The 25,869-nt window shown below is 36.9% G+C and overlaps 1 protein-coding gene across 2 annotated transcripts in view; it reads right to left on the bottom strand.

The window, feature by feature from the left end:
- UIMC1 (ubiquitin interaction motif containing 1) overlaps positions 1–25,869 on the bottom strand; it is a 133,296-nt gene that overhangs the window by 48,898 nt on the left and 58,529 nt on the right. For both annotated transcript variants that reach the window (XM_018050628.1, XM_018050629.1), the window contains exons 4-9: positions 20,326–20,450; positions 19,497–19,602; positions 18,449–19,185; positions 12,402–12,466; positions 8,259–8,335; positions 664–764 (exon numbers count right to left, since the gene is read on the bottom strand). In XM_018050628.1, coding sequence (XP_017906117.1) covers positions 664–764; positions 8,259–8,335; positions 12,402–12,466; positions 18,449–19,185; positions 19,497–19,602; positions 20,326–20,450 — 1,211 coding nt within the window. The remainder of the gene's footprint in view (positions 1–663; positions 765–8,258; positions 8,336–12,401; positions 12,467–18,448; positions 19,186–19,496; positions 19,603–20,325; positions 20,451–25,869) is intronic.

The raw sequence follows: 25,869 nt of genomic DNA, 5'->3' as shown, positions 1-25,869 counted from the left end.
TTAGCAGTTTGAATCTGAGCAAATTACTATGAAATGGAGTATTTCCTGTCACATCAATAAACATGACTGTCATAGCCATCAGGGATTCTGGCCCTCCAAATGTGAATTTCTGAGCCCAGGAAGAACAATGCCTGCTATCAGGAGCCATCAACCACTCCCCAGGGTGAGCACTGGCTCCAGACAGCTGAGATGCATATGAAAGGAATGATTTCAGTAAGCCCAGACTCTTGCATCTTCCCACAAAAGAAAAGCATTAAATTTCTTGAGATATTTGGTTTTCCTTAATTAACAATAACCTTTTGATGTTTATACCTGCTCCATGTTAAGAGTTTCTGTATAACCTGACTCCTCCCCCCTAAAAATTCCCACCAAATACAACATAACTCTCAGCTTCTAGGTTGTGACTATTTTTTAGGTCAACATTACTCAAACATCCTAAATCTCCATTTCCCCATCTGTACTAGACATAATAAAGCATATTACAATACTGAAGAAATGGAACTACTGTTATATTTAGAAATAGTGCTGAACTCACTTTTAAGAATCTAAGATAAAAACCTAACCCACTGTCACTTAAATCTCTTCATCCAAGGTCAATACTGCATCAGAGAAAGGATGACCAGTAGAAAGAAAACACTGAGAAAAATTAAAAGTAATATTCACCTCCTTATCTGCCATTATTCTTACTTCATCCAGGGTCTCTCTGCCATCTGGAAAGCCTTCTTTTTCAAGGTCAAAAGTTTCAGGAGAACTTAGCTGTGTCTCTGCAATTTAAAAAATCAAAACTTCATTAATTTTCAGTTTGTATTTTCATAGTTAAAAGAAAACACTTATTTCCTTAAGCTTAGGGTATGATAGATAATACTGCAGTAGCAATATAAATCAAGCTTGTTTCTTCTTAAAACTTTACTGAGGGCTTCCCTGGTGGCTCAGTGGTAAAGAATCCAGATGCGAAAGCAGCAGACATGGGTTGGATCCCTGGTCTGGGAAGATTCCACACACCACGGAACAACTAAGTCCATGTGCCACAATTATAGAGCCTGTGCTCTAGACCCCGGGAACTGCAACTACTGAGCTCACATGCCACAGCTGCTGAAGCCCTGCACTCTATAGATCCTGTGCTCCACAAGAGCAGCCAGAGCAATGAGAAACCCACACATCACAACTACAGAGTAGCCCCCGCTCACCACAATACAGAAAAAGCCCAAACAGCAATGAAGACTCAGCACAGTCAAAACTAAATAAATTTTTTAAAAAATTTAACGCTTATCTCCATTTTAAAAAAAAGAACTTTACTGAAGCATAATTTATATATAACAGAATTCACCAATTTTCAGTATACAGTAAGTTTTGACAAAGGCATACAATGTATACATGGCATCTTTATATCACATAACCACAATCAAGATATAAAATATTTCAAGCACCCTCAAAAGTTCTTATGTACCCCTTTGCAGTCAATCCTCCTCCCACTTGGCTCCTTAAAATGATCAATCTACCTTATGTTCTACAGTTTTGCCTTTTCTAGAAAGTCATATAAATGAAATAACACAGTGTGTCATGTTCTGTGTCTGATTTCTTTCTTCTAGCATGTGTATGAGAAGCATTCATGTTGTTACATATATCAGTAGCTCATTCCTTTTTACCGCTTAATAGTATTCCACTGTATGGCTATATCACAATTTGTTTATCCATTCATCTGTTAATCCATTTGGCTTCTTTTCCAGCACAGTTCTGGCTTTAGAGTATATTTACACATTTAAAACAAAACATTGCCAATGCTAATTCTTGAGGCTAAAGGGATGATTAGAGAAGACATAAAAATTGGGAGCAGAACTACAAATACATTCTCGAAGATATGTCTTTCTTTAACTATTCTTTAAGCAGCATCTACTAATTCAACATTAATGCAATACATATTTATGAAAGAAGTTCCAGGCACTGTATAAGCTACTAGCAATAAGAAGTACTGGGCTGGCCAAAAGGTTTCGCTTTTTTTCTGTACAATGGCTCTACTAGCACTTGGTTGTCTTTAACTTCATTTGAAACAATTTTATTAGATTGTATTGTGACAGCTGTTATATCAGCATGCATTTTTTAAAAAACCTATCAAAACTGGTGGGTTTTGTGTAGCCATTTTAGTATTATAAACAGAAGGAAAAAAACAACATTATCAGCATATCATGCTTTATTACTTCAAGAAAGGTAAAAATGCACCTGAAACAAGAAAAGATTTGTGCAGTATATGGTGAAGGTGCTGTGACTGATCGAATGTGTCAAAAGCGGTTTGCGAAATTTTGTGCAGAAGATTTCTCTCTGGACAATGCTCCACAGTCAGGTCAACCAGTTAAAGTTGACAGTAATCAAATCAAGACATCAACTGAGAATAATCAACATTAACCACACAGGAGAAAGCCGACATACTCAAAATATCCAAATCAAGTGTTGAAAAAAACTGCACCAGTTTGGTTATGTTAATAGCTTTGATGTTTGGCTGCCACATAAATTAAGCAGAAAAAGCATTCTTGACCATACTTCCATATGCAATTCTCTACTTAAATGCAACGAAAACATTCTGTTTTTAAAGCAAGTTGTGACAGGCAGTGAAAAGTGCATACTGTACAATAATGTGGAATGGAAGAGATCATGGAGCAAGTAAGAAGAACCATCACCAACCACACCAAAGGCTGATCATCCAATGAAGGTGATGCTGTATATATAATGGGATTGGAAGGGAGCCCTCTATTATGAGGTCCTTCTGGAAAGCTAAATGATTAATTCCAACAAGTACTACTCCCAATTAGACCAACTGAAAGCAGCACTCAATGAAAAGGGTCCAGAATTAGTCAAAAGAAAATACATAATCTTCCATCAAGATAATGCATGATGCATGTTTCTTTGATGACCAGGCAAAAACTGCTATATCCTGGCTAGGAAGTTCATTCTGCTGTATTCGCCAAAAGTTGTATCTTCAGATGTATGTTTATTTTGGTCTCTACAAAATTCTCTTAATGGAAAAAATATTTTCTTTCTCTGGAAGATTGTAAAAGGCTTTGGAGCAGTTCTTTGCTAAAAAATAAAATAATAAGTTTTGGGAAAATGGAATTATGAAGTTGCCTGGAAAATGGCAGAAGGTAGTGGAACAAAACAATGAATACACTGTTCTATAAAGTTCTTGGTGAAAATAAAAAAATGTATCCTTTATTTTTACTTTTAAAACTGAAGGAACTTTTTGGCCAACCCAGCAAGATGGGGACCCCTCACGCTCTGGTTCGGGGGTCCGCAACCAGTTCAAGTAGAGCCAGTTGCCTGTTTTTGAAAATAAAGTTTTAATGGGACACAGCCACATTCATTCTTCTTTATACTGTCTATGAATGCTTTCAAGTTAAAATAGCAGAGTAATTTCAAGTACTTTGTATGGCCCACAAAGCCTAAAATATTTATTATCTAGTCTTTTTATATTCAGTTGGTGCAAAAGTAATTTTGGTTTTGTGCTGTTGAAATCTGCTGTTCGATATTAGAATACATTCTTAAATAAATGCAGTTATGTTACACATCATGGTGTTGGAGAAGACTCTTTGAGAGTCCCTTGGACTGCAAGGAGATCTAACCAGTCCATCCTAAAGGAGATCAGTCCTGGGGGTTCATTGGAAGGATGGATGCTGAAGCTGAAACTCCAATACTGTGGCCACCTCATGCGAAGAGTTGACTCACTGGAAAAGACCCTGATGCTGGGAGGGATTGGGGACAGGAGGAGAAGGGGACGACAGAGGAAGAGATGGCTAGATGGCATCACCGACTCGATGGACATGAGTTTGGGTAAACTCCAGGAGTTGGTGATGGACAAGGAGGCCTGGTGTGCTGCAATTCATGGGGTTGCAAAGAGTCGGACACAACTGAGAGACTGAACTGAACTGAACTGAACTGAATGTGCATTTCTCATTTTATGTTTTTTTACTAATGACTTATTACTTGCTGTTTATTTTACATTTATTTTCGACTAGGGAAATGATGTTAGACAAAAAGCAAATTTGAGCAATTTTCTTATTCAAGTTCAAAACGGGTTGTAAAGCAGCAGAGACAACTTGCAACATCAGCAACACATTTGGCCCAGAAACTGCTAATGAACGTAGAGTGCAGTGGCTGTTCAAGAAGATCTGCAAAGAGGACAAGAGCCTTGAAGACAAGCACTGTGGCCAGCCAATAGAAGGTGACAATGACCACCTGAGAGCAATCACTGAAGCCGATCCTCTTTCAACTCCACAAGAAGTTGCCAAAGAAAATGTCGACCATTCTATGATCATTTGCCATTTGAAGCAAATTGGAAAGGTGAAAAAGCTCAGAAAGTGGGTGCCTCTTGAGCTGACCACAAGTCAAAACAATCATCATTTTGAAGTGTCATCTTCTCTTATTCTGTGCAACAAAAATGAACCATTTTCTAGATTAGCTTGTAACATGTGACCAAAAGTGGATTTTATATGACAACTGGAGACAACCAGCTCAGAGGCTGGACCGAGAAGATCCAAAGCACTTCCCTAAGTCAAACCTGAACCAATAAAGGTCATGGTCACTGTTTGGTGGTCTGCTGCCCATCTGATTCACTACAACTTTCTGAATCCCAGCCAAACCATTACATCTGAGAAGTATGCTCAGCAAATCAATGAGATGCACCAAAAACAGCAATGCCCACAGCCAGCATTGGTCAAAAGAAAGGGCTTTTTTTCTGTACAACATCCAATTGCACATCACACAACCAATGTTTCAAAAGTTGAACAAATTGGGGTACAAAGTTCTGCCTCATCTATATTCACCTGATTTTATTTTTTCGCCAGTGACTACCACTTCTTCAACCATCTCGATAACCTTTTTGCAGGGAAAGTGCTTTCACAACCAACAGGAGGCAGAAAATGCTTTCTAAGCGTTCATTGAATCCCAAAACACAGATTTTTATGCTACAGGAATAAACAAACTTATTTCTAGTTGGCAAAATGTGTTGACTGTAACAGTTCCTATTTTGATTAATAAAGATGTGTTTGAGCCTAGTGATAATGATTTAAAATTCACAGCCTGAAACCACAATTACATTTGCACCAACCTAATAGAAAAAGTTTGTCATCCTCTGGTCTAGACATCTATCACTTGATAAAAGAACAGAAACAATATTTCAAAAGATGACAATAAGTCCAGAAAGGAAATTTATCTGAGAACACAATCCAGTAAGTTTTCTGTTATCTACACTATACACACTATACATCTAACTGGTATTTCTGTGCTTCACAAATACAATAAGCAGCCAATGCTGGGCAAATAGTATACTTAAAAGGTACTGAGGTAGCTTCTCAATCATCAAAGAACGATTATATACATTTCTAGTGTTAATCATATTTTAATACATCATAATTTTTTTGAAACTGGTTACACACACAGATTTCACCACCTTGTTGGAAAAAGACTTATAGTGTATAAACTTCAAAATCTTCTCTATCAAGCTTTCCTGAGAGATATTTTCAAAAATGACATTTAATCTGTTAGAAAATAAAAGAGCTGCTCACTGCTTGTACCACTGTAACAATAAAAGTCCTTCATTAAGCTTTCTGTAAATGGCTGAAACATTTAACTATGTATTCAATGATAGTGACAAATTAAGAAGACATTAGCTTCATAGAAATAATGTTAGCATCATGCACAATGTGGGCATGATGTTATAATCCTGCTTCTTCACTAAGATGATGTTATAATTTGAGTATCAGACCCCAGGAACTGCAAGCAATATGAGACAAAACAAACTAGGTAAGATGGACTACTATACTCAATCTGTGTTTCATTCATTTAGGACAAATTTTTATATATAGCTTCTAAATTATATATTTTATTTTTATTGAAGTATAGTTGATTTACAAGTTGTGTTAATTTCTGTTGTACAGCAAAGTGATTCAGTTATACATATAAATGCATGTCTTTTTACATTCTTTTCCATTACGGTGTATCACAGGAAATGAAATATAGTTCTATGTACTATACAGAAGAACCTTATTGTTTATCCTTAACAGTTTGCATTTGTTAACCCAAGCCTCCTACTTATCCCTCCCCCACTCCCTTTTGGCAACCAAAAGTTTGTTCTCTAGGTCTGTGGATCTGTTTCTATTTCATAGGTAGGTTTAGATTTTTTTAATGATGGCCATTCTGACCAGTGTGAGGTCAATGGTACCTCACTGCAGTTTTGATTTGCATTTCTCTAATAATTAGCAAAGTTGAGCATGCTTTCATGTGCCTGGTGGCCATCTGTATTTCACCTTTGGAGAAATGTCTATTTAGGTCTCCTGCCCATTTTTTGATTAGGTTGTTTGATTTTTGTTGTTGAGGTATACGAACTGTTTGTCTATTTTGGAAATTAAATCCTTGCTGGTTGTATAGTTTGCAAATATTTTCTCCCACTCAATTGGTTATCTTTTGCTTTGTTTATGGTTTTCTTTACTATGTAAGAGCTTGTAAGTTTTATTAGGTCCCATTTGTTTATTTTTGCTTTTGTTTCTATTGCCTTGGGGGGGCTGACCTAAGAAAGCATTGATATAATTTATATCAGAGAATACTTTGCCTATGATCTCTTCTAGGAGTTTTATGGTGTCTTATGTTTAAGTCTTTAAGCCACTAAATTATAGAGACTCAGGAGTCTAGCTCCATAAAGAAGTAGTTATACTTTCTTAGCAAAAAGAACAATAATGTTAGGGAAACCTTTTACCTAACTCATTTAGAAGTGGCTTATATCAACAAACAGTTGGAGTTAATTAGCAGGTTAATGACAGCAAATCATGATCACTAAAGTTATATAACCACAGTGACGAAGGGCTTGCTTTTTCCTCATTAACTTTCCTCTCATTAGGATTTCAATATTATTGTATTTGCAGGTTCCTCCTGTAAGATCCCAGGGTGATGTCACACGCCATCATCCTTAACTTACTGCTTCCCTCTAGATGACATAGGTCAACAGGCCTAGATGGAGAGGGAGTAATGCTATTTTTTCACAAAAATGACACCGTATTCCTGAGAGCTTCTGCCAAAATCATGGCACTTGGTAGTGTCATCATTAGACAATAATTCACATAAACTTCAAATAATAAAGAAACCACTTTCAACAAAAATGACACAGTTAAACTTTAAAAATAAATAAAGACTTTTACAATATGCTGTCAAATGTTTAAACTTTGGCAGGACTTTCCTAGACTAATGTGTAAACTAAGTATGAGTATCTGTGGGAAAAAACTTGAAAGAAACCAAAATAAGAAAACTACGAGTCTCTCTGACCCCAACAGGTTATATGCAACCTCAGGAAAAACTAAATATGACTTAAGGTAACATTTGTCCAATTCTAGCTGTCCAAAGAGTTTAAATGTTAAGAGGAAGTTACTCACATGAATGAGGCTACTGATAACTTACTAGCCCTCACTTTTAAGAAAAGCCAAATATACTATATATAGTATATATATATATATATATATATATATATTTAAGCTAAAACAAATTCCTTAGAAAGCAGTGATTCATATCACAAAATAATTCTTCATATATACAATGATTCAACTCAAGAGTTCACTTAGATAATGGATATCTCAGTTCATTTTACATTATTTTGTACATTAAAACATTTTCACGTGCAACTTTCAATAAACATCTTCTCAAACCTTAAACAAAGTACATGTATATTTTCATCATTATTATTAACAAAAGCAAAGTACAACATTTAACCAGGTTAAGTATCTATTTGGAGATTAAAAATAAGCCAATGACAGAACTGTGCATAAAATTCAATTTCTGAACTCCCTATGCAATAGACTCCATGAATGGCAATGTAAAACTAACCAGTAAAAGCCTCAGTGAAAAAAACTGCTTAATGACATGCAACCCACTTTGAGGACAACCCACTTTAAGAACCCATAAACCAAACCATAAAGTCCTCTTGGCTCTGAATGTAGATTTAAACGCTCCAAAGGCTTTGCTGCCATCTCTGATGACACCAGTAAGTAAACAAGCAGACAAAAGAGCCATGTAAATTTCAAACTATCTCTAAGAAGAGAAAAGGTGAGATGCAGAGCCAATGTCCAGCAAAATAAGTGTATGTGTATATATATACGTGTTGTATGAACACATACACACATCAATCACACATAAACCTCCTGAGAGTGGGTTGGAAAAGTCAGAAAAATTAATAGACACAAAAAGGTAGGGACCAGAAACTAGTAAAAACACAGTGGGGTACTTACCAGGACACACAGTGATTTCCTCTGCAGAACTCTTTGGCATAAAGGCTGAGCTTCTCTTACTGGTCAAAGCAGCAATGCTGAAAAAAGAATCAAACCCCTAGTGAATTCCCAGTAAAATAAATCAGAACACAGGACCAAAAGCAATGGTTAGTCTTTCACAAAGCCACAGGTAATCTGAGACCTGCTGTCCAACACCACAAAAGCACAACAGGGAAGCAAGGAATCAGCAGTGAAAACTCCAAGTCCAAAATAGGGAAAATAAATATGCTTACAACTTTGGTTTCAGTGAAATCACTGAATGAAAAGAATCCCCTTTTGGAGTCTTCACAAAGGAAGGTTGAAGGGTAAGGACTCTCCATGGAATCAAAGAAAACCAAAAAAAAAGTCTACTCCAATATAAGGATGTCAAAAGTGTTTTACAGTCTCCATCTCAGCCTTCTGAAAGCTAGAGTTTTGTAAACTCATAAGAGAAGATGTGAAGATTCTTCTGACACAATAGGTTTTCCCTCACCTTGCAGTTAAATTTCTTATTTATCTCAAGATGTAGCTCTACATGCAACAAAAATAAGATACAATTCCAAACTGCCTACAGCAAAAATCTGTCCAACCAAGCTGAGTATCTCTTCTGAGGAAAACATAATTATGAAAGGCTACCATCATCCAATCTTTTGGTTTACCCTGACTGCTCATGGAGTGCAATCTCTTCTTGACATAGGAGCACATGGCTTAGAGATCTGAGCATCTGAGCTAGCCCCCTCATGCTTTACAGAGCTTTACAATTAGTTTAATCAAGTATGCAAGAGAATGCTTAAAAACACAAATCCTCACAACAACCAAGAACCACAGAGAAGAGAGAATAACCACCGATTCATGATAAATAATCAAATCCTGATAAGAAACCACAAGTGATTACTCCCTCTAAATAAAACATCTCAGAGCATTTGTTATAAACCTAAGCCAGATACAGTTTATTCTGTATGTAATATTAGAGCTCTATTCAAAGGGTCCATCACAAAACAATTTGCTGACATTTATTAAATGGGCTAATCAATTTGAAGTCAAACCACATTGCCTGCAATTCCAACTCTCTCCTGGTGACAAAGCGTATAATCATTTATTAAAACCTACATCTGTTCTGCAGAAGGCTCACCACAACAAAGCAGAGAGGCCTGCAGGAAGCAGGCGGCCTACTCCAGTTAAAACCACTTCCAAAACTGTCTTAACAGCAGGAATCAAACCAAAGTCACATTCTTTAGCTCAGGAGGAAACACCCAGTATTATCAACTTAACCAAAAGCCTAAGAACATCAACTTAAGTAACAGCAAATGATGACTGGGCCTCAACTACTGTTTGGGAGATGACAGTCAGTCAACACAAAATTAAGCTCTTGAATAATCCCCAAAGGTCAACTAATGATAAAAGAGAAAAATAACTGGATGTCTGATCTAATTAATGCAGTTTATAACCAATCAACCTTTCAGTTCAGTTCAGTTGCTCAGTCGTGTCCGACTCTGCGACCCCATGAACCACAGCACACCAGGCCTCCCTGTCCATCACCAACTCCCGGAGTCCACCCATGTCCATTGTGTCAGTGATGCCATCCAACCATCTCATCCTCTGTCTTCCCCTTCTCCTCCTGCCCTCAACCTTTCCCAGCATGAGAGTCTTTTCAAATGAGTCAGCTCTCCGCATCAGGTGGCCAAAGTATTGGAGTTTCAGCTTTAACATCAGTCCTTCCAAAGAACACCCAGGACTGACCTCCTTTAGGATGGACTGGTTGGATCTCTTTGCAGTCCAAGGGACTCTCCAGAGTCTTCTCCAACACCACAGTTCAAAAGCATCAATTCTTCAGTACTCAGCTTTCTTTATAGTCCAACGCTCACATCCGTACATGGCCACTGGAAAAACCGCAGCCTTGACTATTACTGCTGCTAAGTCACTTCATTCATATCCAACTCCATGCGACCCCACAGACAGCAGCCCACCAGGCTCCTCTGTCCCTGGGATTCTCCAGACAAGAATACTGGAGTGGGTTGCCATTTCCTTCTCCAATGCATGAAAGTGAAAAGTGAAAGTGAAGTCGCTCAGTAGTGCCCGACTTAGCGACCCCATGGACTGCAGCCTACCAGGCTCCTCCATCCATGGGATTTTCCAGGCAAGAGTACTGGAGTGGGGTGCCATTGCCTTCTCCAATAGCCTTGACTAGCTGGACCTTTGTTGGGACAGTAATGTCTATGCTTTTGAATATGCTATCTAGGTTGGTTATAACTTTCCTTCCAAGGAGCAAGCGTCTTTTAATTTCATGGCTCCAATCACCATCTGCAGTGATTTTGGAGCTCAGAAAAATAAAGTCTGACACTGTTTCTACTGTTTCCCCATCTATTTGCCATGAAGTGATGGGACCAGATGCCATGATCTTAATTTTCTGAATGTTGAGCTTTAAGCCAACTTTTTAACTCTCCTCTTTCACTGTCATCAAGAGGCTCTTTAGTTCTTCTTCATTTCCTGCCACAAGGGTGGTGTCATCTGCATATCTGAGGTGATTGATATTTTGCCCAGCAATCTTGATTCCAGCTTGTGCTTCCTCCAGCCCAGCGTTTCTCATGATGTACTCTGCATAGAAGTTAAATAAGCAGGGTGACAATATACAGCCTTGATGTACTCCTTTTCCTATTTGGAGCCAGTCTGTTGTTCCATGTCCAGTTCTAACTGTTGCTTCCTGACCTGCATATAGGTTTCTCAAGAGGCAGGTCAGGCAGTCTCGTATTCCCATGTCTTTCAGAATTTTCCACAGTTTATTGTGATCCACACAGTCAAAGGCTTTGGCATAGTCAATAAAGCAGAAATAGATGTTTCTCTGGAACTCTCTTGCTTTTCCATGATCCAGCAGATGTTGGCAATTTGATCTCCGGTTCCTCTGCCTTTTCTAAAACCAGCTTGAACATCAGGAAGTTCATGGTTCACGTATTGCTGAAGCCTGGCTTGGAGAATTTTAAGCATTACTTTACTAGCGTGTGAGATGAGTGCAATTGTGTGGTAGTTTGAGCATTCTTTGGCATTGCCTTTCTTAGGGATTGGAATGAAGGCTGACCTTTTCCAGTCCTGAGGCCACTGCTGAGTTTTCCAAATTTGCTGGCATATTGAGTGCAGCACTTTTACAGCATCATCTTTCAGGATTTGAAATAGCTCAACTGGAATGCCATCACCTACACTAGCTTTGTTCGTAGTGATGCTTTCTAAGGCCCACTTGACTTCACATTCCAGGATGTCTGGCTCTAGGTGAGTGATCACACCATCACGATTATCTTGGTCATGAATATCTTTTTTGTATAGTTCTTCTGTGTTTTCTTGCCACTTCTTCTTAATATCTTCTGCTTCTGTTAGGTCCATAACATTTCTGTCCTTTATCGAGCCCATCTTTGCATGAAATGTTCCCTTGGTGTCTCTAATTTTCTTGAAGAGATCTCTAGTCTTTCCCATTCTGTTGTTTTTCTCTATTTCTTTGCATTGATCGCTGAAGAAGGCTTTCTTATCTCTTCTTGCTATTCTTTGGAATTCTGCATTCAGATGCTTACATCTTTCCTTTTCTCCTTCGCTTTCCACTTCTCTTCTTTTCATAGCTATTTGTAAGGCCTCCCAAGAAAGCCATTTTGCTTTTTTTGCATTTCTTTTCCATGGGGATGGTCTTGATCCCTGTCTCCTGTTCAATGTCACGAACCTCCGTCCATAGTTCACCAGGCACTCTGTCTATCAGATCTAGGCCCTTAAATCAATTTCTCACTTCCATTGTATAAGGGATTTGATTTAGAAATCATTCTAGAGCCTTGTTATTGGCATAGGAAGTGAATGTCGTTAAGACAGTAGCAGGATGTGACCGCTTTTCAGGAATAGTGTAGATGGAATTTGTGCCAAGATGGTTGTGTTAGACAAGTAAACCTCTAAGATCTCTTCCACCCTAATTCACTAGGCTTCTATGAGATGCATATTTGAGAACTGGAAGATAACGATTTCTCTTTGGCTGTGTGTATAAAAGAGCTAAAAGGTCCCTGGGAAAGCTGTTCCTATACAGTCTCACTCATGTGGCTATCTTTTATTCTGGTACTATCAGAGGAGAATTCAGAACCACAGTAATATTTATCTTACCTCTGCGAGGCAGGTACAGAAGTTCCTTCTTCAGAGGTTTCTTCAACAAAGAGTCCTTGGGAAGACTGTAAAGAAAGATGTAACATCCTAAATATATAGGCACAGATGAACCGGTTTTTCTTCCTTTAAAAAAAAATAGTAATTGTTCAACATTAACACTCAGCACATAGTAATAAGAATAAAACATTTTATAAAAGTCAGTGGTTTTAAGTAAAAAGAACATATTCTGTGGAATCAGAACACTGGAATTTAAATCACAGGTGAATGACCTATTAACTTTTAATCCTGGATAAGGAACATTTCAATCTGTTTCCTCATCTTAAAATAGTATTAAAACCTGCTTCACAGTGTTACTGTGAGAATCAAACAAGATAATTTATACAATGCACTGTGTAAAACACAAGGCATATAAATATTAGTGAGTCGAATTATGATTTCAGAAAAGCAATTATGAAGCTTTTGTTGTGGAAGGAAGAAATACAGAGAAAAGTTCAGCTCTCAATGGAAAGAAGTATCTCTTGGTAGAATCAAGACATAAATAGGCTATCCAAAAGAAAAGGTTATAAAGATTCCTTTTGCTATGAATCTGCCACTATGGTTAATACTTAGCTACAAAAGACATGGTTTAAGAAACACAACAAATAGGGACCGGATAAGGAAAAAATTATTTTCTTTGACTATTAATAGAGTTGGTGCAAATGTTAACTCGTTAAACGTAGGTGCATGGAAAAGTGTGGGAAAAGCAGCTACTGCTGACTTAGGGGTACTTCTGATGAAGTACCTGGGCTGCAAAGCTTCTTCCAACAGATATAAAGCTGAAGTTTTCAGGGTCTCCTAACAGAATATAAATAACCTAAACAAGTTAGGCACCTCTCTATCTCTCAAGTAAATGATGGAATATACTAATAAACAAGAACAGCCTAGATGAGTCCTCAGTCAAAGAGAAGATAAAGCTGTACAATGATTGGGAATGTAGTCATCATGAAAAAGGAGGGTTGAACAAAACTGTCAAAAGGACTAAAATACAACAGTAATAAATACTTATCTTTTTGTTTGAACTCAACGGTTACAAAACAGTTTTGTTCCTGTTATCTCAAAAAAAAAAACACCAAAAGGTAAATACTGACACCTGGTGTCCATTTAATAGAATTTTACTTTATTAGAATGACTAGCCAATCAAGACTCAGGCTTCAGAAACAAATAAGGCACTAATCAACAAGTTATGAGATACTGCCACCTCTATGTTAGGCTAAAGCACATCTCGACCTTTTCCAGTCTAATTTTTTTTTAAATTATTGTTATAGGCCTGACCTATTATGTGTCAGGCCTATGCTAATCACTTTACACGTATTATCCTTTAATCTTCACATGAACCTTCTGAAGTAGAAGCTATTAAATTATTTTTAAAATGAGGAACGTGAAACTTCAACAGGTTAAATTTTCTTCCCAAAATCATAGAGTTGTTCAAAGTGGAGCTTGGACCTTTCTGACTCCAAATGATCTTCTTCCTAACCATGTCAATACAGAATCCCAAAACTGTCTATTTCAATAAATCATTTTTAATTTCTAAACTTACACCTCAAAGGCAGTGATCTAAACACAGAGGCAAAGTAAGGTTCTTCCAGAATATGAAAATAAGACAGCAAAACAAGCAAACAAAATTTGATTAGACTATTCATGGCTAATCAAAATGAACAGAGAAGCATGACAGGAATGTAACTTTCACTAAGGAACCTGTGGCCTAATCAAGACACTGTACTCCGCATGAACAAATATGCTAATGGAAATGGATAGTTTGCAACAAATAAAAAAGAAAAATCCAAAGACCCAGAATCAAGCAGTGGCTTCAAAATCGTGATCTGCAAGTGAAAGCAAATAGACATACACATCATCTGATCACCACAGAATGTCCTCTGCTGTCAGGCACTGGTAGCTTATTAGGTCTTTCCACAGCCTAGTTAAACCACACCTTAAAATTTCCATTTTCTGATGATTATTTCAGCCTTCCAGATCCTTCAACCTTGAAAAAGGTGTGATGGTGTATTTGTATTGTGGTCAATGAAAATGTCTCTCTTCCACAATAAAGTAACAGAGATTTGGTATACATACCAGCTTGATATTTGGTTAGTCAAAGTCAGTTCTCACATTCTCATACAACCTGGGAAAGAAATCCCAGTACCTGGACTAAAAATCAAAGATTAGACCCTGAAAAGTAGTGACCACATCAATATACTACCCTTCTTCTCCCTGCTGTAAAGCCATTTAGATGACCCCTCCATCTTCATTAAAATCTTCTCTATAATTGCAGTGATGCCAGAAACCAGTTATCATCTGATTCAAATTGCTTAGTCTATACAAAGTTTTTGCAGCCTTTGTATAGACTATGTAATTTGCCCCAGGGTAAATGTTTCTCTGAGTCTTTATTTCTGGGACTCTTGCTATCTCTATTAACCAAGGAGTCTCAAATATGGGCAGTTCCAGCAAAGCCATGCTGTTGTTCAGTCACTAAGTCACATCCAACTCTTTGCAACACCATGGACTGCAGCACACTAGGCTTCCCTGTCCTTCACTATCTCCTAGAGTTTGCTCAAACTCATGTGCATTGAGTCAGTGATACAAAGCCACTGAAAATGTTTAACAAGCACATAAACTCTTTCTACCCAGTTCCTGAAAGCAAAAGACCAAGATGTGAAATCACAATTGCAAGATTTTCATTGTTTGCTGATAGAATTAGGATATTAATTTCTCTTTGTTTTTTAAAGATATTATTCTACATTGGCAAGACTGCAGTGAACTAGGCATTTTCATACACTGCTGGAAGGAAATGGTACAAATTGGAACAATCTTTCTTAAAAGCAATTTAGCAATAAACAGTAGGTCTTCTTTTCTACATTCATAACTCTTTAACCCAGTATCTTTCTGGTTCTCTATCCCTAAAGACACAAATTAGTGTAATTAAATAAATAAAAGTTTTACTTAGATGTTTATCACAACTGAAATATCCATCAATAGGAAAATAATTTAAATATTATGGTAAACTCATAAGCAGCCATTAAAAATAAGTAATTTTAACATCAGAAAATGTTTGTATGTTAAGTTAAAATATAAAAATATAGTAATATGATCTAAACTATAGAAAAAAAAATAGGTACAGGAAAAAAATGAAGGAATACATCATTGGATCATAAGACTGTGGATACTTTCAACTTTGTTCTTTACACTTTTTCGCATTTTTCAAGTTCTAAGTGATTTCTAAAATTAATGTGACAAAACTGAGTATTTGCTAGGTTGTCTACCTGATCTCCTTTTCCTGAGGACTGTTCCTCACTCCCCTTGAATGGTGGCACAGCAGTAGGCTCACAGCCATTTGTACAATTTGGATCATCACCCCTCTGGACCACAGACAACTGGGCTGGGGAGGATGACTAACTCCATATGGGCCGTAAGTAATTTCCTAGAAGCTTGAAGTTGAAATTTGGAGAGAATAAATCTCCTGTAACCTGTATTTACCTTTGGGAACTGGACGATCAATGTCTTCCACCTACCATGTATAGCAGAGAAGCAAAGGAAGCCAGTTTGCAGGGAGAAAAATGAAGCAGATATAACTATGAGGCAGGGATGAATTTTCTAAACCTAGTACCTTATCTAGGCTTGGTTTACCATTCTGTTTGAGAATTTATGAGAACCTATCTTTTTTATGATCGAGTCCTTTTTTTAAATTAAGCTAGCCTGATTTGGTTTCTTGTAGCCAAATAGTACCAAATAATAATACTATGTGTAGTATTTGGTGGCCTGTTCATGAAGTTAGAGAACTTCAACTAAAAAGCCAGCTATTAGGTTCTAGTCACTTCCAGCCTATTCTAAAGGCACTGGTTTAAAACCTCAGAACCTGACACAAGTCTGTGTTCTAAAACTCCAGCCCCTGGGATCTTTCAAGCCAACAACTTGAATTACAGTAAAATATTAAACATTCACTCTGTGGACTTAATTTATTCTTTTAAGAAGAAGCATCTCTGAATCACAATGGATAAACAAAATGTTATCATAAGCATAACTTAACTTTCCTTTGGAAGAGAGGCAAATCACTGGAAGAACTGTTAAGAAAAATGCTTTATCTTTCCACACAGCTATCTTTCTAGAACATGGATGAAGAAGACTGCTAGGGAAGAAAAATTCCCATATATATTTTCAATCAATAACCTTCTGGTCCCTTAGAGAAAACTACCATTTATTGAGTGCCTATTATCTCCCAAGTATTATACTAGACATTTTATAGAATTCACTTTATTCATTAAAACTATTGAAAGATATGAATAACTACTTTCATTTTATAGATATTTTAAAACTGAGATTCAGAAGTTAAATGGCCTTCTCAAAGGCAGTTACTAAAACACTAAAATAAAAATTCAAACTCCAAATCCATGCTCTCTACAATGCAATGAAATTTCTCATCACTACCATTTCTTAAACCCTTAAGAGAGACCAAAAAAAAAAAAATAGCATGACTGTAAAACAAAACCAAAAACTCAAGAGTCCAATAACAGAAACAGCAACACAAAGCAGTACAGTAATAAAATATTCTATACCCTTGAAAATTAGTTTATAAAGAATTTGTATAAGTTTAACCTACCATATATACAAATATATATCTATATAATATAATCTATGTATCTCAGAAAAAGACTTAAAAGGCAAATGTGCCCAAATAGGGAATCGTTTTCAGAAATTATTGACAATCTCAAGCAAAAATAAGAAACGCATGATTATGTGAGGTAAAAAAGTCAACTGGAAAACTACCTGCACTTCCTATCACAGAGGACCACTTCCCCTAATACATAGAGGATGTCTATAAACCACTAAGAAAAAGACTGATATAAAAGAAAAATGCCCATAAGATGTAAACAGACAAAAAAGGAAATACAAATGGGTCTCAAGCATACATAACAAAAGTGAAAATTAAGACTGCACTATGATACCACTGTGTTTCATCCTCAGACTGGCAAAGATCAAGAAGTCCTGACAATACAGTACTGGTATGGGTATGGGGAAAGCTGCTACTCATACAACCTCTACAGAAGGCAATTTAGGAACAGCTATCAAAATTGTAAATACATATATTCTTTGATCTACCAATTATATCAACAAGTTACCCTATAAAATCTCCCATGTAGATGAAACATCTTATGCACAAAAGTAATAATCCTCTTCCAATTAAAAAAAATTAATAATCACTGCAGTAGTGTTTATAATAGTAATATTTTGGAAACAACCTAAATGTCCACCAATAGGAACACTAGATACAATAAACTCATTCATACATGGTGTATTACACATTCTCCCTCCAAAAGAAAAAGAAGAAATTCTTTATGTACTGTTATGGAATGATCCCATAGAGACAGTAAATGAAAAAAGCAAGGTACAGAATAATGAAGAGTATGCTATCAGCTGTGTAAAAGGTGAGGAAAAGTATCTATACACACTGTTTGCACCACATGAAATCCTCAGAAGGATGCACTAGAAAACAGTAATAAATGTTGACTTCAGGAAGGGGAACTGGTTGGCTGGGGATGGGGATAGAAGACAAACTTTATTTATATCTTTTTGAATTTTGAGTCAGTTGAACATTACTACCTATTCAAAAACTTAACTTTTTAGAAATACATATTTTAAAACAAAAAATAAACTGATACATACATCTGATACAATAATGTTTTCAAGAATGCATAAGGAATAGGAAAAGATCTAAGATAAGCTATTAAGTAGGAGAAAGAACAAAATCTATACAGAAAAGTCTTCATTTTGTTGAAAAATTTACAAAAAAAAAAACTTTATATGCATAGAAGTAATAATGATTGCCTTTTGGTGCTGGTATTATAGTCAATTTTTTCTTCTTTACACTCTTCTGTACTTTCCTAACTTTTCAGAGTGAGCATATATGTGCTACTTTAAAAGCCGAGAGGAGAAGGCAACACAAAAAAAACAGCTAAAATAATCCTTGTTTAATCTGTGAATAAATCATCCTTAATCACAGCATCACTGACCCTTACCTGACCATGACTGGTTGTTGGTTCTTCCTCCAACAAAAGTTTCTCTTTCAAGCTTTTAATTGGACTTTCTTGGAAATCCTTGGTTTTTGAGTGCCAGACAGATGCCCTAGACTCCTGCCTCTCCTCGTTGTCTTCATCTCCCACATCTTCTGAGATGCCTTCATTTTTTTCACTAGCCTGATCTCCTTGGCCACATTCATTCTGGATCAGAGAAGGAGGTCTAGGTAACACTGGTTCCCCAAAACCTTTTTTTTTTAAGAGCTGCCTCTGAGTCATTTTCAGGCTCTTTTGATAAACCTCCAACTGGCAGAGAATGACCTTGGTATATTGGTTAGGGTCTACTCCATCAGGGCAGAATGGAATACCCCAGAAGTAGTGTACAGTGCCCCCAATGTCCTGGAGACCTTTGGCATTTGCTGGGGTAGGCAGACAGTGCCTAGATGTGTCCCCCCTACCCTGGGCAGCTTTGTGAAAAGCACAACCCCTCCCAGTACTTTCCTGTGGCTTCCCACACTGTGTGTGCTCAGCCAAGTGGCCAGTACATCTGTCAAAACATTTAACGTTCTCATTCTCAAACACTGGCTGGCTTGATTGGTCCCAGCTTCCTGAGCTGCCAGAGACCGGCTCCTCTTCAGTGTTTTCAGTGTGGTCCCAAGGCTCCTCTCTTTCCTCAGACTCGTTTCCCTGACTGATATGTGAGCCTTTAAACAGTGATGGAGGTACCAGCTGCCATATGCCTGTAGGTATTTGAGAAAAAGTAGGGCTAAGGACAAACCATTTTTTATTAAGAGGGTTTGGTAAGTTATCACTTATCAAGAATTACATAATGTGGGTAAAAAAGGCTCATCTTTGGGTTTAACCAAAAGTTGGCTTCTCCTGGGAGATAAAAGTATGCTGGATATTAGTGAGAACTCAACTACTATCTGATTTAACCTCTTTAATACCACCAAAGGGATTCTGGACATTTCTGTATATCTACTCTCAGCATGATATCCCTCTGATATGGTTATGCTTGATGAGAAGAAGGAGCCAGAACAGGGAGACATGCCTTCAGTGGTCCCAGAGTCTGTGGTTTTCTGTTGGTGGGACTGTGAAGACGGTCCAGTGGCCAGAGGTCGAGATCTGGTAGCAGAAGCATCAGAAGGCCGGCAACTCTGAAACAAGTGATCCCACACCAGACCAGGTTTATTATTAAGATAGCTATACATGAAGGGTCATAGGAAGTACAAAAAGAGGAGTCCACTGTCCCTAAGTGATTCTCCTCTCCAAAACGTAGATGCTCAATTCAAATAAATTCCACAATGTGCACTACATGCCTACTATGTACAAAGCACTGTATTAGATCACTATACTAGACCTTTTTCTAATATAGAAAAGTGAATGGCATAAAGGATGACTCAGGATCTGCCACTGGCAAATATCTTTCACATTTATAATAACTTCAATTACACATATTCAAATCACAATGTATTATTATTTGAAAATTTTTAATACTGCTCATTCTGTCTCTTCATAACCTACCTCTAGTTCTCATTCCCCTTGTTTTCCCCATAATACAGGGAAAGTAAGCACCTTATCTTGCTCTCTTTTGGTTTCTTATTACTTAGTAACTCTTTTCAGAAGCTGCCAAATACTATGGTTCTCTTAAGACATGGACTGAAAATCTGTGAGGTAAAAAACTCTTCCCTATAGAATTAACAAAACACTAAATTGAGTTCACAATTTGACACAGATTTTAAAAATGATAATGGGAAATATCTGTTAATTGAAAACCCTATGAACTACTTACTACAACTAGTTCCTAATTAGCCATGACACTGCAGAAATAAAATATTGCTGATCAATGCTCACAAACTTTTTCAACATAGCATATTTACATTCAGGCTCTCCGCAATGGCTTTTCTCAAGAGCTCCTCTTCTTCCGCCTCCTGGCTGTTCACCTCCCTAGCTTCCTGTTCACTCATTTTGAGAGCCAAAGCAAACTGTTCTTCTTCTGTCATTTCTGTAAGAAGATAGGGAAGAGAGAGTGACACCACAAACATTAAATAAGTGTGTAGACAAGAAACAGAATTATTAAACTTTTCAAGAGAAGACACTAAAGATCACTTAGTACAATTTTGTGAATAAGGAAAGCTCCAAAAGGTAAGGTACCAGTAAAGATCAGTAGCAACAGCTGTAAGAGCCCACGATTAACGAAACTGTGAGCTCCTATGAAGGCAGAGTTTCTGCCTACTTTTCTTCACTGTTGTATCTTCAGCACAAGAGAAGAGTACCTGGCTCCTAACAGGTAATATCTGGTGAGTGAATAAGAGGAACTACCTCCCAATCCAGGGTTTTTCAATACCTATCACTTCATACTGATACATATTTGCTTTATGCTCAACATCAAGCCAGAGTAATTTTACTTTTCAGAATCTTCTGATTTATACAGTAGAAAAGAACATCTCTAAAGACCTGAGTGTCATCTGCAAACAGCATTTCCCATTAAAAGCAACTGGGGTACCCTGGAGAGGAATAGTTGACTGCAAGTCTGGAGAATGAAACATATTAATAGAAGATGAATTAGGATACCTGTCATATCTATGAGCAAAGAATCTACCAGACACTACTAGGGTTATATCAAAAGAACTTAAGACCCAACTTAAAAAGGTTCTCAATGGCCAAAAATGAGACCACTGAACATCAACAAGGATAATAAATACAATGAATTAAAACAATAAGTTTAACTGGAGAAGGGAATGGTAACCCACTCCAGTATTCTTCCCTGGAGAACTCCATGGACAGAGGAAGTGGCAGGCTACAGTCTATGGGGTCACAAAGAGTTGGACACAACTGGTTGACTAACACACAAATAAGTTTAAATCTATAAGTTCATAATAGTACTTAAAAAAAAACTAATTGGTCACTGTCGAAGAATGTTAACAATATGTTATTCAATCAACAATTAATCAATTATTTTGAAAACTGGAAAAAAAAAAAAGAGAACCAAGCTTTTGTCTTATTCTTCCAATATAAGCTATACTTCTAGATAACCAAATAGATGAAAAGAAGCTTCTCTTTAAAAAGTTATAAGATGGTGTGGAGTAAAGGGAACCCTCTTGCACTGTTGGTGGGAATGTAAATTGATATAGCCACTATGGAGAACAGTATGGAGATTCCCTAACAAACTAGGAATAAAACTACCATACAACCCAGCAAACCCACAACTGGGCATATACCCTGAGAAAAATCATTCTAAAAGGCACATGTACCCCAATGTTCACTGCAACACTATTTATAATAGTCAGGACATGAAAGCAACCTAGATGTCCATCAACAGATGAATGGATAAAGTTGTGGTATATATGTGTGTGTGGTATATATATATACATAAAACGGGCTTCCCTTGTGGCTCAGCTGGTAAAGAATCTGCCTGCAATGCAGGAGACATGGGTTTGATCCCTGGGTTGGCAAGATTCCCTGGAAAAGGAAATGGTTAGCCAGTTTTCTGGCCTGGAGAATACAGTCCATGGAGTCACAAAGAGTTGGACACAACTGAGTGACTTTCACTTTCACCTATATATAACTGAGTATTATTCAGCCATAAAAAGGAACAAAGTCAGTTGTAGTGGGGTGGATAAACCTAGAGCCTGTTATGCAGAATGAAGCATGTCAGAAAAATAAAAACAAATACTGTATATTAACACATATATATGGAATCTAGAAAAATGGTACTGATTAACCTATTTGTAGAGCAGCAATAGAGATGAAGACATAGAGAAAAGACTTGTTAGACACAGTGAGGGAAGGAGAGGGTAGAACGAATTGAGAGTAGCATTGAAACATACACATTACCATATGTAAAACAGATAACCATTGGGAATTTGCTGTATGATGCAGGGAGCTCAACCCAGTGCTCTGTGACAACCTAGAGAGGTGGGATGTGGGGGGGTGGGGGGGAGATGGGAGGGAGGTTCCAAAGGGAGGGGATATATGCATACCTGTGGCTGATTCATGCTGATGTATGGCAAAACCAATACAACATTGTAAAGCAATTATCCTCCAATTAAAACTAAATAAATTTAAAAAAATACTTCAAAAGAGAATTATTCTAGCTAATAAATATAAAAAAGAATATTGCCATTTTGTATAATGCTTATGGACAAGATTCTGGCAGTGACTAACAAACTACACATATGACCCGGCAATCCCAATTCGAGCAACGTACTCTAACGATATATTTTCAACTTTAAAAAAAAATATACACAAGACAGCATATTTAAAAAACAAAGACATCACTTTGCTGACAAAGGTGTGCATAGTGAAGCTATGGTTTTTCCAGTAGTGAGAGGGTAACAGGCAGGAAGGCCAGGGGTCTCCAAACGGAGGAAATAGGCTCCAAGTCTTAGCATTTTTTATCTCTCTTTTAAGCAGCAGGAGGAAACAAACCACAAGTGTCAGATTTTATTCCCTTCTCTATACAAATTTAAAAGGTTTCCCTTAAAATTCTGTGTTGCCATGATGACACCTGGTTCTACCTGAACTTAACTTTTCTCAAACCTTGAGCTAACCAATGCATTTTTCTTATGGAAACGGTTTTCTTAAACTATGTTAATGAACTATGTATTTACACTAGACTCTGTCTCTCTTCAATTCTGTTCTGCTTAAGACTCAGATAAGGGCTCAACAAACCTGTATGTTTTACTTATACACTATTTTCTTAATCTATGTTAATGAAACTATATATTTAAGATTCATGTCAATCGTTTTATGGCCCAGGATGACTCACCTGGTGCCAATGTTATCTCAAAATGCATGTTGTGGGTGAGGGGGCTGGTGCCACTCTGAGACATCTCCTTTCTCTAATTAACAGCTTGCTGATATGTATACAACATACTGCTAAAGGCTAGCAGGGGGGCACTCTTTCTGCCCCCTTCTGATGTCTATGCTAGAAGCTTTGTCCATCTCTTTCATACTTTAATAAAACTTTATCACACAAAAGTTCTGAGTGATCAAGCTTCGTCACTGGCCCCGGATTGAATTCCTCTCCTCTAGAGGCCAAGAATCCCGGAGTCTTTCACGGCTCAGCAACAACCTTTCATCTTGGGGGCTCGTCTGGGACCTGAAACTGGGACCTCTCATGCCAGAGGCAAGAACCATAACGTGTAGACCAACCAGCCTGCTTCAGCATGTAAGAGTTGGACCATAACGAAGGCTACACTGAAGAACTGATGCTTTCAAATTGTGGTGCTGGAGAAGATTCTTGAGAGTCCCTTGAACTGCAAAGAGGCCAAACTAGTCAATCCTAAAGGAAATCAACCCTGAATACTCAGGAAAGGACTGATGCTAAAGCTGAAGCTCCGATATTTTGGCCACCTGATGTGAAGAGCCAACCCACTGGAAAAGACTGATGCTGGGAAAGATTGAAGGCAAAAGCAGAAGAGGGTGACAGAGGATGAGACAGTTAGACAGCATCACCAGTTCAATGGACAAGAATTTGAGCAAACTCCAGGGGACAGTGGAGGACAGAGGAGCCTGGCATGCTATAGTCTATAGGATTGCAAATAGTTGGACACAACTTAGCAACTGAAAAATGACAAGAAAACCAAACATGTACTCATTTTTCACTGCAGCATTGTTTGAATTTGCAAAACAATAGAATACATGTAATGACCATCACAGGACACTGCTTGAATAAATTTTGGTATTCATACATAAAACTGTAAGAAGAATAAGGAAGGTATCTATGCTCTAGGAATAGAATTATTTTAAAGATACAGTATTAAGCTAAAAAAAAGAAGCAAAACACAAAAGTTTATATAGCATGCTAATTTGCAAAGAGTGACACAAGAAAGATGAATTAGAAATTAATTCAAATGGTTATATAAAGGTAGTTGAGTACAAAGTGGAAGGGATAAGGGAGGCAGTGACATTTCTTTGACTATATCTTTTGGTGTATCTTTGACTTAATCGGGTAAATGTTAAACCTGTTTTTAAAAAGTAAAATAAAATCAGTAAGGATGAAGGATCCCTAAGATTAAATTCCAACATAAAAAAATGCACCCAAATAAATTTAAAGTGATCTTAATGAGAATGAAAACAGATCAGAATTAACCAGTGAATGAATGTCAGATGGCCTTAGATTTTCTTTATAGAGAGGTTTTTTAACTATAAATTCAAATTCTTTAATAGATATAAGGTTATTCAGATGTTCTTTCTTCTGTGTCAGTTTTCATAAATTATGTTTTTCAGTGATGTTTTTAATTTATTTCAATTAAGTCAGTATTTCTCAGTCCTTTTTTCATTACTATTCCCTGAAGAATCCTTTCTAGACTTTTTTTCCCTAGTCAAAATCTGTGGAAGTACATAATGCAATATTTACAGGGATATGAATAGCTTTACATGATCATATAAGAAAAGAAAAATTTAAAATCAGAGATCCAAGCTTTCCTCTTTAATAAGCTAAACAATGAAGAGCAAAATTAACCCAAAGTAAGAAGAAAGTAATATAAAGAGCAGATATCAATGAAATAGAAGATGGTGTACAACACAGAAAATAAAAATTAATAACAAAACTTGGTTCCATGAAAAGGTCAATAAAATTTATAAATCTCTGATTAGACTGATTAAGAAGAAAATTAAACATGTAAATTAACAATACAGGAATAAGAGGGGATATATCACTACAGATTCTACAATCATGAAAAGAAAAACAGAATACCATGGACAATTTTATGCCAATAAATTTGACAATCAAGCATGCATTCTCAATTAGCATGATATCATCCCCAAGTGGATAAAAACTGGTTCTTGGAAGTCCAAGAAATCTGTACAGGTGTATAAGTCAGTACATAAATAGAATATATAGCATTATCTATGGCATTAAAATTTCATAGGGACAGTGGTGGCTAGGAAAAAAACAGTCTAAAAAGGATCCTTCAGGGAACAGTAATGAAAAAAGGACTGAGAAACACTGACTTAACTGAAACAAACAAACAAATCAGTGAAAAACATAAATTATGAAAACAAACACAGAAGAAAAAGAGTATCTGAACAGCCTTATACCTATTAAAGAATATGAATCTGTAGTTAAAAACCTCTCCATACAGAAAATCCAAAGCCATCTGACATTCATCACTGGTGAATTCTAACAAAAACTAGAGAAAAAAATAATAGCAACATAATTCAGAATTTAAGATATCAAGTCTCCCCAAACTGATTCAACACAACCCCAGTGAAAATCCAAACAAGCTCATCAAACATAACGTAATAGAAAATTCAGAAATAGATGCACAAATATTTTTCACTTGATTTCTACCAACAAGCCTTTTCGACAAATGGTACCAGAACAACAGGATATCCATAAGGGAAAAAAATGAACCTTTAACCCTTCAGTTCAGTTCAGTTCAGTTCAGTCGCTCAGTCATGTCCGACTCTGTGAA

This window comes from Capra hircus, chromosome 7 (assembly GCF_001704415.2).
Source record: "Capra hircus breed San Clemente chromosome 7, ASM170441v1, whole genome shotgun sequence".
NCBI classification, from domain to species: domain Eukaryota; kingdom Metazoa; phylum Chordata; class Mammalia; order Artiodactyla; family Bovidae; genus Capra; species Capra hircus.
The sequence above is the reverse complement of the archived record's forward strand: the minus strand, read 5'-3'. Positions and strand labels throughout refer to the sequence as shown.